Source organism: Sarcophilus harrisii, chromosome 6, assembly GCF_902635505.1.
Source record: "Sarcophilus harrisii chromosome 6, mSarHar1.11, whole genome shotgun sequence".
Lineage (NCBI taxonomy): Eukaryota > Metazoa > Chordata > Mammalia > Dasyuromorphia > Dasyuridae > Sarcophilus > Sarcophilus harrisii.
In genome coordinates this window covers 76,435,849-76,449,689 of record NC_045431.1, presented here as the reverse complement: position 1 = coordinate 76,449,689, position 13,841 = coordinate 76,435,849, and the positions used below count along the sequence as shown (strand labels likewise).

The 13,841-nt window shown below is 37.7% G+C and overlaps 1 protein-coding gene across 2 annotated transcripts in view; it reads right to left on the bottom strand.

Annotated features, from left to right (window-relative positions):
- Window positions 1-13,841, bottom strand: part of FAM160A1 (family with sequence similarity 160 member A1) — a 360,515-nt gene that overhangs the window by 133,323 nt on the left and 213,351 nt on the right. For both annotated transcript variants that reach the window (XM_023505946.2, XM_023505947.2), the window contains one exon: window positions 2,483-3,109. In XM_023505946.2, the coding sequence (XP_023361714.1) occupies window positions 2,483-3,109 (627 nt within the window). The remainder of the gene's footprint in view (window positions 1-2,482; window positions 3,110-13,841) is intronic.

Genomic DNA, 13,841 nt, shown 5'->3' with positions numbered 1-13,841 from the left:
CCCTCTCTTTTCCAGGCTGAGAATGTGACATGCACTCATAGCCTAATTCCACTACTGATAAGCTGGGAGCTTTGTCTCTCCTCTTTAGCCCCCTTGCCTCTCCTTGGGCAGCCTGGTGATTTCCCTTACCCCAGCCCCACGCTCCTGAGGTCTGCCATATTGGTACCAGAATTAGGATGTCACCCACTCCATTTTAATTTTACTGTAGCTCAGAACTCCCTAGCTCAAGCAATCCATAAGGTTCAGCCTCTCAAGTAGCAAGAATTACAGGACATTGGTTCCCATATCTGGCCCAGCTTTAATTTCAAATGAACAGAAAGTATGGAGTAATCGGTCATGTGAGGCTGGTTATTGATTCTCAATCTGAAAGCAAATCCTATCACATTTCATAATTAGCAATGAATCTACTCCATCCACTTAGTGTGCCTTATTGCAAGGAACTGCTATCTGCCCATTTCCAGATTTAACCATCCACCTACATCTGAATACACAATTCTACTTAAAGTGATCCAACAAAACATGGCATATTGGAGGTTTCAAAGGGCCATTATAAAAAATAAAGATGTATTTTCTGTGAATCAGGAAGAAAATGTGGGAAAGTAAGAAAGATCTGTCTAAAAACTGCCAGAACAATGTAAATAGCTACTACTGGAAGTAATGGATAAATTCTGAATCTGTCCAGTTAAAATTTTCTTACCTTCAAAATATCAACACATTTCTTAAATCTTACATGAATCCAAAAAGACTACCGTATGGAATTGGTACCTAATCTTGTTGCAGTTTTAAGGATAAGCAGTTTAAGCTTATTGAAAATTACTCCCTAATTTAACATATACTTTTAACATATTTAACATATATTGGATTACTTGCCATCTAGGGAAGGGAGGAGATGGAGGGGTGGGGGGAATTTGGAACACAAGTTTCTGCAAGAGTCAATGTTGAAAAATTATCCATGCATATGTTTTGAAAATAAAAAGCTTTAATAAATTTTTTAATTAAAAAAATTTTTTTAAAGAAAATTACTCCATAGAAGAGCTGGGAACCTTGTGTTATTGCCTCATTAACAGGTGAAGATGGAGCTGAATCTGGTCAACTCTTATCTTAAGAGGTCTAGACTTTGTTTCATTATATGTCAAGGAGTGAAACTGCTTAACCTATGCCAGGCTCTTCCTAGTGACCATAGTATTTCTTTGTTCATGAAACTTGGGGATTTCCCCATTGCTTTTAGGATAAAATGCAAACTTGAGCCTAACATTTATAAATCTTCACAATGTGGCTGCAGCATATCGTTCTATACTAATTACAAATTAAATGCATCTAATGAGATAATATCTGTAATATGTTTAGCACAGCACCTGGCAAATGGTAGATACTTAATAAATGCTTGTTTTCTTCTTTTTTCATTTCTCCTCTAAACTCTAGCCAAACTAGCACATAGACTAGCAGCCCCTGAAACAATGCATCTCCTCCATTTCCTACCTTCGTGTCTTTGCATAAGCTACCTCCCATGGCCTTCCCAAGGAAACTCTAAAGCCCAATTCAAGAGCTATCTCCTCTGTCCAATCATCATGTATTTACTTCATGGATATCCAATATTTATTACATATCTCCTAAACTCATCCTCCTTCCCAAGGAGAATTAAAAATTCTTTGGGGGTAGGGAATCTCTCATTTGTGTATTTGTTTCCTTAGCTCCTAGAACATGGTAGCAGTTTAATACATTTGTGTTCATTGATTAATCATTGATTGCTTGATAATCTACTATGTGAGAATGTTGAATTATTTTTTATTTTTCTTTTATTTAAAACCATAGAGCCCTGGCAAGATTTGGAGTCAAAGAGTCTAGCTCACTGCCAGTAACAAGTCCTTTCTAGCTCTAAGTTTTCTCACATGCAAAACGAAAGGGAATTAGACTATGTAGCCTCTAAAAAACCTAATGGATTAGTGGTCCTCAATTTGCAAGCAAATTGACTAATATTTATTAGGGTCTAACATACGTCAGAAACTAGGTAGGCAATGAAGAGACAAAGACCAAAATTAAAGAGTCGGAGCTCCTTCGGTGAATTTGTGATTTTGCCTGTGTGGAGGCCTTCTGCCATTGTCTCCAGGCAGAGAACGCCTCCAGAGAAGCAGTGAATAAAAAGAATGCAAGTTTTATTGATCTTTCATGATTTGCACTATTGGAACAAACTATAAACCGTTTCCTAATGGAAAATATATGAAATTTGAAAGCCAGGAGAGAGAAAATGGTCACACAAATCTCTCCTTTTCCCAGGTTGCTGTGTTTAGGGAGAGATTTCTCAGCCAAATGGCAGGTGAATTTAGCTCTTTCTGTTCTCACCAACACTGTCTTCCCCAAAGGCCCAGCATCTTTCAACACTAGACGTGAAGCCAGAAACAAGGTAGTTAAAATAAGGAAAGGAAAAGAATGATGGGAGCTAAGGCAGGATGGGGAAGAACTGGAAACCAGAGCAAACACTTACCGGACAGAAGTAGGTGTTCTCCACGATGTGGTTGGCCACCACACTGTTCTCGGCTGAGAGGGCCATGATAAAAAGGAGGGCATCTCGTGCCTGCTGGCCCACCGTTCCCTCCCGATGAATGAAAGGGATGAGGAGGGAGAAAATGAGGAAGTTGGCGGCTCCTTGATCCTCACTGGTGTGGAAAAAGAGTTCCAGAATGGACGGGTCTTTGGCTAGGATGCAGCAGAGCTGATTGAGCAGCACCACCAGTTCCCCCTCGACGGCCGGTGTGGCCGTCCCAGAACAAGAGCTCAGCAGCATCATCAGAGGCTTCAGGATGGGTTTGTGGTGCAGCAGCGGTTGGTGGGACTGGGTCACCAGCATCTCGTACATCTTCAGCTGCTCGATCTTCGTTTCGTCGGTGAACTCTCGCCTCAAGCTCCAGAGGAAGAGCTTCTCCATGATGTTCTCCGAGACCACAAACTCCAGAATGGGCCCCATGGCGGCGTCCTTAGCCTGCTCTTCAATCAGCAGGAAAAGCATATGTTCCACATAATTCTGGACGGCACTGGCCTCGTCTGGAGGGATGGAGCCGTATTTTGCCTGGGCGTTTTTCAAAGGGTCGTGTTTCTCCAAGATTTTCACAACCTGTGCCAGAGCAAAACAAAATACAAATGAGTGTATTTGGGGTGGGGGTGGGGAGAAAGAAGGGGAGGAGAGAGACAGAGACAGAGAGAGAGAGAAAGAGAGAGAAAAACAGAAAGAAAGAGAGAGAGAGAAAGACAGAGAGAGACAGAGACAGAGAGACACAGAGAGAGATACAGAGAGAGAGAGACAAAGAGACAGAGAGAGACAGAAAGAGAGAGACAGAGAGAGAAACAGAGAGACAGAAAGAGAGAGAGTTAGAGAGAGAGAGAGAGAGAAGAAGAGAAAGAGAAAGAGAGAGAGAGAGAGAGAGAGAGAGAGAGAGCGCGCAATGAGAAAGATGATAAGAGAACAGAAAAAGAAGAGGAGACACAGAAAAACAAAGAGTATGTGTGTTTGATTTTCATGGTTTAGAACCTTGCAAATTCTATATCCTGACTCACAGTATAAATGTCACAGACACCCTTAAACATATATATGTATATGCCCTTACCCACAAGTCAATAATCAAAGTTATATAGCATGACAGACATGTGATAGAAAATCCAATGAACTAAATCAATCTCTCTCTCTCTCTTTCTCTCTCTCTCTCTCTCTCTCTCTCTCTCTCTCTCTCTCTCTCTCTCTTTCTCTCACATTCCCCTAGTAGACTATGAAATCTAGGAGAGCAGGGTCTACCAGAGTTCACATTTCTAAGATATTTTAAGTTTTACCAAGTGACACACACACACACGCATACATATATAACAATATTATAACAATTACATATCTGATGCATGGTATGTGTGTGCAGTGAATTCCATGGGGACCTGTATGGTTCATCCCACACACACAAGTAGTAAATCTCTATCTACAAATTATGCATTAAATAGGCATCCATTTCCCAGCCTTTTCCTTCTCCTCATGAGATCCTACTCGTGGCTGTCTTTTGTCCCCCAAAAGGCAAACCAGAGGGGCAAGGAGACACAAGAGAGCCAAATTAGGAATCAGAAAGGCTCAAGTCTCACCTCTGACACATATTAGCTAAGTGAATCCTGAGCAAAAATCACCTAAGTTCTCCCTTCCCCCCCAAAAAAATCTCTAAGATTATAAACTAAAGATCAATAACTGATCTCCTTTAATAGAAAAAGATCCTCTACCAGTGAAATCATGAATCCAGAACTAAACAACTAAAAACTCCAGAATTAACCTCATTTGTTGCACAATAGTGAGGAAAAGGAGGAAGAGGAGGAGAACAAAAAAGTTGAAATTTATTTAGCTTAAGGTTGCAAAATTCTTTACACATGTTATTTCATTGGATTCTCAGAATTTTGTCAAGCAAGTGTTGCTATTATCCCCATTTTACAGATGAGAAACCTCAGGCTAAAAAAAGTCATTCACTTGGGGAAATCAATGGTGTCTAGGGCTGGATTTGAACTCAGACTTTCCTGACTCCAAGTATAGTATTTTTACCTACTGTACCTATCATCATCATCATCATCACCACCACCATTACTTTTGTTATTAACATTATTACTGGATAAATCTTTTCTGGAGATGGGAATTTCAAAGATGGAGTATGCTATGCATTTTCCTTTTCAGTGGCCCTCAGCCAAAAATGGAAAAAAAATGTTGGAAGACCCAGCTCTAAACCAGTTTCTTGCTCATATCCTCTCAAAGTACAGACTCACAATAATGCTTAGTGGGCCCAAGGCTTTGATTTAATTGGTGACTTTGTCTTGGATCTTTCAGTTTGCCTTCTCAGCGCCTTGTTAATTGGGGCAGGCTAATTTCACCACTCCTGGGGCACAATGCTATATCTCATGAGTTGTAACAGATTCTGTACCTATGCTAGAAAATTAGAACAGATGACGGTGAGAAGCAGCCTGACACAGTAAAAAATGAGTGCTGGATTTCAGGTCAAAACTCCGCTCTTCCACTTACTAGCTGTGTGACCTTGGGTAAACCTTTCTGGACTTTGGTTTCCCCAAATATAAACTTCAAAAGTGCTAGACTAATCAATTTCTTAATCTTTTTTATTTCTAAATCTCTGAACCTATGATCCCAATTTACCCTAAGTATTAAGTTACCCCAAACTCTACAAGAGGCAAAATATACCATTTCCTAAGTGCTATAAAATTACTGGTCATGATTATCTGCTAGATAATCTACAAGAGGCAAAATATACCATTTCCTATGTGCTATAAAATCACTGGTCATGATTATCTGCTAGATGCTCTGCTACCTTTTTCTGAGTGTATGGATAACTTCATAATAATAACACACTGTGCTTAATGATGACAAAATGTTTTCCATATATCATTTCATTGATCACTTATAAGATTAATGAATTCATTCCAACTGGAAAAAACTAAAGAAACTCTAGATGAAGCCTTTTGGCACTAGAAGAATTAGGAGGTGGCCAACTCTGCGGTGGTCTTGTCACTATACTACGCCAACAGAATTACTTTGGGGTTACTTTTACTTAAAGTACTTTTCTAAATTCGGCTATTACATCATCAGGCACAGCTCAATAAGTTGTTCCTCTTCCTTACAAATACCTTCAACCAGAAGGCTACAGGAATCTCCCCCATGCCCAATAGGAGCCTTGATTCTCTCCTCACACCACCTGGAAACTTTGATTTCCTCTATTCTTCCTTTATTCTGAGAGTCTACAATACTAAGAAGAAGGATCACATCACCATACTGTTCCACAGGGAGTTGCCAAGATAAGTTGCACTGAACAGTGTCTATGGCTCCTTTCAGCTCAAAAGACAAGTTCCTTTATGCTTATTTTATTGTGTGTTTTTTAAATGAGCTTTGATTTTATTTGTTATAGAGAATTCCTAGTAAGAGAAGTCTTATCAATGGAAACTGGCACCTGTCCAGCCATTTATAGTGTCGGAGAGTTTGCCTGGGGTTAATGTTGTACCTAGAGGCAGCTGCCTAACTCTATCAGGGGCAGACACCCTCCTTCAAGACTGGGTGGCTACTCTCTCTCTACTACATCTTGCTGCTTTGCCATCCTGTGGATGCCATCTTAAAAATTCCTGGTCTTCCAGGGCTTCATATTCTATAGAATGAAAAAAAATTCCCTATTTTATCAGTTCTTCTGCTAAAGTTTTCTTTAGGCATGGGAATATTTTTGAAATTTTTTCACACGTATGGTAACACAGATCTACATCCAGACTTTTATTCTATTGTGAAAAGGCATGGGAATATTTTGAAAGATTTTCACAAGTATGGCAAAAGAGATCTAGATCCAGACTTATTTCTATTGTGAAAAGGCGTAGGGATATTTTTGAAAGATTTTTAAAGTTTCCTTTAGAAAGAACGTTTAAAGTTCTGCCAAAGAGAAGGGGAAGACCTTTTTCATGTAGGTCTTCTAAAACAGCACCATGTAAGATAAGCTAACCTAATTCCAACATTAGGTTCAAAAAAATAGATATGGAGAGGTTTTTCTATATGACACTGAGGCAGAAATTTCTTTAGAAACCAGAATGAAAAATCATCTCATTCTTTTAATACCCCTACATATAAGTATAAGCAATTATACTTGTATTATATATGTTCACAACTACCTGTGTATATATAATATATACATATAGAGACACTCACACACAAAAGTAGACCATATAGTAAAAACTTATCTAATCATGATTTACATTTCCCCAAGATTTTTCTTTAAAATTCCTTTTAAAATCTTCTATTCTATTAGAAGTTGAGTTCCCAGGAACTTTCATTGGTCCTCAAAATTTTTATTCATAAGATCTGTAATTTCATCTCCTTAGGGGTTTCACCTTCCATTCCTAGTGTGGGAACTCCTTCCTCAGTTGATCTGCCATTACTATGCAATTTAAGAGCACTGAAGATTTGCCCATTCCTGATTCTAAGGATAGACCTCGACCAGTCTCCCCATGTAGTCCCGTGCTAATAAATCTATACTCGGCCAACTAGATGGCCCAGTGGATAGAGTGCCAGCCCTAAAATCAGGAGGATTTCAGTTCAAATCCAGCCTCAAACACTTAATATTTCCTAGTTGTGTGACTCTGGGCAAGTCACTTAACCCCAACTGCCTCAGGGGAAAAAAAATCTATTCTCTGGCTGGATAATCAGACAAGAAGTGCTAATAACAATATAATACTTTCTCTTGAGATGCAACTCAATCTGAAACAAATCACCATGTGTGCAAAACCCCTGGATTAATGTTGAACTTCTCAAAGAATAATTTCTCAGACTCACACACCCAGTCTTTCTCAGCTGCACCCAAAACTATTGAAACCTGAGATAACAATAATAATAAAAGCAGACATTCATATGTCACTTTAAATTTTACAAAGGCCTTTACTATTATCCCCATTTTTTAAAATAAGGAAACAGTCCCAGGAAGCTTAAGTGACTTATCTACGGCCAAACAAATAGTGTCAAGCAGGAGTGGAGCCCAGACCTCTCTCAGCTCCAAGTCTAGTTGTGTTCATACTATATATCACACAGCCAGCTGCTATCCTCATACTGTTACTACTATTACTACTAGTATTACTACTAATGTTACTACTGACACTATTACATTACCATTACTACTCAAACTCCTACTACACTAATTTCTCCTACTTGTACTATTCCTTCTCCTATTACCTACTACTATTATTACTACTACTACCACCACTACTATTATTACTCAAACTCCTACTACACTAATTTCTCCTACTTGTACTATTCCTTCTCCTATTACCTACTACTATTATTACTACTACTACCACCACTACTATTACTACTCAAATGTCTACTACACTAATTTCTTCCACTTCTACTATTCCTTCTCCTATTACCTACTACTATTATTACTACTACTACCACCACTATTACTACTCAAATTCCTACTATGCTAATTTTTCCTACTTCTACTATTCCTTCTCCTATTGCCTACTACTATTATTACTACTACTACCACCACTACTATTACTATTCAAACTCCTACTATACTAATTTCTCCTATTTCTACTATTCCTTCTCCTATTACCTACTACTATGATTACTACTACTACCACCACTATTATTACTACTCAAACTCCTACTACATTAATTTCTTCCACTTCTACTATTCCTTCTCCTATTACCTACTATTACTATTATGACTACCACCATCATTACCATTACTACTAAACTCCTACTATACTAATTTCTTCTACTTCTACTGTTCTTTCTCCTATTACCATCACATATATTAGCACCACTTCAAGAGAAAATCAGCAAGGGTCTAAAAAACAACCCTTATAATTTAGCCCATGGTGTTCCACCATCTCAAATTAATGTAATCTATACAGCTAAATATTTTGAACCCCTCCAGAAGGTTAGTCAGCCTGAGGATAAACATACCCTGTAGTCAAAGCCAGAATGCAGTCACAACAGAAAAAATGATGAATAAATTTCTAATTTAGGGTAGCCTTTTACACTTCCATTAATTGCTCTATTCATTTGTTTGAACTCAGTGCACTGCCCTCATTAGTGTCAATCATAAATGATAACTACCTGAACTCCAGAAGCATGTTTATGTTTCAGGAACCCTTCAGTAAGGAGTTCTCACAACATTTTTACATAATGACCAATATACTCAGGTCACAAGATGCTCACATAAGCCAACAAATGATTATCCTTCCTGATTAACTTTAGTGTAAACAAAATGGTGAACCAAGAGATTACTCATCCCTCTTCCCTGCTAGGGAGATGAGTGTCTGATTGATGAATTTCCCTTGTCATTCTTCCCTGCTAGGCAAATGAGTCTCTATTCAATCTTGCCTTGCTGTGTACAAGCATGTGTGTATACATATGCATAGAGGCGCTCACACACCTGAGTATCAGCAGGAGATTATTTATATACTTGATTTGCTATTTCACCGAAGCCACTGCTAAACCCAACACATACTAAATCATGGGAAGAAAGAAAGTCACTCGATGAAGTGTTCCCCAACTGTGCCTTTCTCCTCTGGACATTCCATTCTCACTGACTTTCCTGTATTAGAATTTTATTAAATGTTCTTCCTCTTAAGAGAAAAGCTTTAACATATATTTTACATCTGCTGTTCAGGATCGGATTGGCACGAGCCCTGGCCCTCTGAAGATTGCCTGATGCTGGGACAAGGCTGTACTTCATTACCGCCAAAGGTCCTCTGGTAATTAGAGCAAAACAAGTCCTTTGTAACCCCATCTGTCATCAAATCATTTATAATGAATACATCATCTTAAACTTAGATCTGGAACTCAGAGACTCACTGGTGGAATGTCAGAGCAAGAAGAGGTCCTACAAGTCAAGAAATCCAACTACCTCATTTTAAAAATAAGAAGACCAGAATATGAGAATGTGAGAGGTGCTAAGACCATTTACCCAGAATTAAGATGAGAATCCATGGTCTCTAACAACCCTGTCATCATCCAGTGCCATCATCATTAGACCACTATTATAAAACTGGAGATGCATCAGAGATTAAGGAGAGTCTGCTTCATTAGTGGAGAACACTGGGTTTAACTATTTATCTGTGTGACATTGCGAGGGTCAATTCACCTCTCTGATTCAGTTTCCTCATTTGAAAAATAAGTCTTTTTGTTGTTGTTTGCTTGCATATTGTTGTTTTATTCATTTTCTTTCCTTTGTATCTGATTTTTCTTGTGCAGCAAGATAATTGTATAAATACGTTTACATATATTTTTATGTATTTAACATATTTTTAACATGTATAACATAAATGAAAAGAAAAATGACAGAATTGAACAAGAAGATCTTTAGAGGAGTCTTCCAGATCCAAATCATATGATCTGTGTAAAAAACTATCTCTAAGAGAATTCTTCACTGCCATCTATAAAGCCTTCAGCTCTACAAGCCAGCCTGGCAACAAGCAGATACACGAGAAAACTGATGATGTTTTGACCTAACCTATAGTTTGATGAAAACAAGAGTCAATGCTATGGACCTCTTTCTCAAAAAAAAGGCAGGGTTTCTTTCTCATCTTTTCAGGTGACTTTAAGAAAGGGGCAGTGAATAGAAAAAAATGCTTACCAAAGACCTATTTCCAAAGATTTTTTTTTTTAAGGCTAATGAGAATTATTCTTAATCTTCCTGGATTTCCAATGATATCAACTGCCTCAATATCCCTGCTAAATGATCATGGATGTCAAAAAAAAAAAAAAAAAAAAAAAAAAAAAAAGATGAGGACTATAAAAGAGAACTGACTTTAGCAATTTTAAAATCTTAGGTACCTTTTTTTAAAGCTAATAAGAATTCTCCCTAGTCTTCCTGGATTTCCAATAATATCAACTGCCTCAACCCCCTTCCTAAAGGTACATGGATGTCCAAAAAAAAAAAAAAAGATGAGGACTATAAAAGGGAATTGACTTTACAATTTTAAAAGCTTAGGTAACTTTAGAAAAAAAGTGCTGACCAATTCCTCCTCTTTCCCACGCACTCTATGCAGATGATTTCACTGTATCTCTCTCATTTCTAAGCTCCAGTCTCACATCACCAACTAATTGCCTATTGGACATTCCAAACTGGATACTTTATAGGCATCTCAAATTCAACATGTCCAAAACTGAACTCATCATTTCCCCCCAAAAAAACCAATTTTCTTCCAAATTACATCTATTACAATAACCCATAAATTGGTCTTTCCATATCCTCTGTGCAACTGCCACATAATCTTTCTAAAGAATGACATGTCACTCCCCTCATCAGGAATCTTCATTTACTCCACTGCCTTTAGAACAAACACATTTAAATCCTTTCACAACTTGGATCTGAAATCATTTCTGCACAGCAATATTCTGTAACAATCATATACCACAACTGTTCAGTCATTCTCCAATTGATAGGCAACCCCTCAATTTCTAATTCTTTGCCACCACAAAAAGAGCTGCCGACAATCTTTTTGTATAAATAAGCCCTTTCTCCTTCGTTTTAAAAATCCTTTTGTGATACAGACCTAATAGTGGTATTGCAGTATCTAAGGGTATGCACAATTTGATTGCCCTTTGTGATATAGTTTCATATTGCTCTCCAGAATGGGTGAAGATTTATTTATTTCACCAACATATTTCACCAACAGTGCATTAGCATCTAATGGTCCTTTTTCAATCTTCTTGATCTTTTCTGCATTTGCATTGATTCCTGAATATTTTTTCCCTCTTTGGGTTTCTGTGATACTGTTCATTCTTGGTTCTCCTTCTACTTCTTCTCAATTTTCTTTGTTAAATATTTATCCGTGGCATAGCTACTAATGATGGGTATAGCCCAAGGCTCTTCTGTCTCTATGGTCTCTTTTATGACTTTATGTTCAATGGTCATACAGAATTGACTTATTATCCCAAACAGAACATGACCAACACCTAACACAGAACAACATTATCCAGAAGATCCAAATAGAACGCCTTATCGTCTACTTGCTAGACATTTCAAATTGGGCATCTCACAGTCATCTCAAAATAACAAGTCCAAGAGAGAGCCTCCTTCTCTTCCAGGTATTCAGATTCACAATCTCCAAGCCATCCCCCACTCCTTATCCTTCCTTACTCCAAGTTCAGTGGCCAAGTTCTATTGATTCTACTTCTACAACATCCCTCCCATCCATTCCTTCCTTGTCCTTGAGCTACCACAACACTAAGACTTTCACCTCATTTCTTTTGGACTATTTCAATAGCCTCCTAATTAATCTTTCTGCCTCAAGTCTATCCCCTGTCAAATCTCTAAGTCAAGTTAACAAGCATTATAAAGAGCTTACGATGCATCAGGCACTGTGCAAAGTGCTGGAAATGTAGACAAATAGAATGAAAAAGAAAGGCTTATATTCTAATGGGGGAAGACCAAATAAAATGAAAGCTAAAAAGGATGGAAAATGGGAGAAGAGAAGATACGCTTGAGAGAATATGGTAGATAAAAAAAAAAAAAACAACAAAAAAAAAGAAAAAAAAAAAAAAAGAGAGAGAGAGAGAGAATATGGTAGAGAAAGTCCAGAGAGTATGGAGTACAGTCTGGATAGGAATAAAGACATGAAAGACATGATCTTTCTTAAAATGGAGCTTCTGGGATAATCCAGCCAGTCAGAGAAAGAGGCCACAAGGGCACAGGGTATTTTTAGTATAAGAAATACAAGGGTGAAGGGAACTTACAGGGTGAGGAAGCTTTTGTTGTATGGAAGAAAAAGTCCAGAGATTTAGGAGTGCAGTCTAGATAGGAATGACAACATCATCAGACTGGGCATTTTCCCTAAAATGGAAGATGTGGAATGAACCAGCTAATCCAAGAAAGACACAAGAAGTATATTCTTAAAATACACATTTATCCATGGCACCCTCCCGATCAATAAATTCTAATGGTCTGTTATTACCTCTAAGATTAAATACAAATTTCTCCATTTGACATTTAAAGCCTTTTACAATCTAACTCCAAACTTTCCAGCTTTATTATATATTTCTCCCCTTCACATATTCTATTGTTCAGTCCAAATAGCCTTCTTCCTGGTCCTTCCATGATATATAATTTACCATCTCTACCCCTTTGCAGGGGCTATTTGCTCCTCTGCCCCTCCCCAATTCTATCTTCCTCCCTGTGCCCCTTCTCCTTATCTCTGCTCCTTAAAACAAAAGGTTCCTCTTGTCCCCTAAAAAAGGTCAGCTCAAGCACGGCTTCCTCCAGAAGGCCCTTCCTGATTCCCCTATTTTAAGAGCTTTACCCTCAAAATGATGAATATATTTTGGTACATCTTTTCTCTCTCAATAGAATAAAAGTTCTTTAAAGGAAAAAGAATATTTCATTTTTAGTCTCGTATCTTCTAGCATTTAGCACAAGACCTGGCATATGGAAAACACTCAGAAAGGAATTTTAAAGACATACCTCATAGGAAAAGACTACAAAGATTGGACTAGATCAATAGTTCTCAAATGAAGGCCCCTGAATAACCACAGAGTCACTCTGAGGCATATGGGAATCAATATGTAAATCTAAAAAGAAGCAAATCTATCTTCTGTAGGCAGTTTTTCCCACACTTACAAACATCACTATTTTTCAAAATTATGTGGACACTGTTATGATTAATAATAAATTTATTTAAAAAGCAGTGGGAAGAGAGGAGAAAGATATCTCATAGCTATGCAAAGAATGTTGTTCACACCAGTGACAAGCCTTGACTATTCTAAGAATAACAATTTGTGCCCTTCAAAGAATGTTTCTCCCCAATGTTGGAAAGACTTTTTTGTTTTGTGAAGAAATCTGAGTTATTTCTTTTTTTTGTCAAAGGAATAAGGGGTAGGAGATCTAAACTACATACTTCTTCTACAGCAGCCATTCCTAAGCAAAGAAATATATGGGCATATTCAGGGATATTGCAGGTTCGGTTCTAGACCACCATAACAAGGCAAATAATGAAATTAAACAAGACATGAATTTTTTGATTTCTCAGTATGTATAAAAGTTATGTTTACACTATGCTGTAGTGTGTTAAATGCACAAAAATATTATGTCTAAATACAATGTACATACTTTAATTTAAAAATGCTTTATTATTTTAAAAATGCTAACCCTCACCTGAGCCTTCAGCTTGTTATTATTGTTTTGGTGGGTGAAGGCTGCTGACTGATCAGATTGCTGAAGGCTGGGGTAGCTGTCTCAATTTTTTTAAATAAGAAAACAATTAAGTTTGCTTCATCAATTGACTCTTCCTTTGACAAAAGATTTCTTTGTAGCATGCACTGTTGTTTGATGGCATTTTAT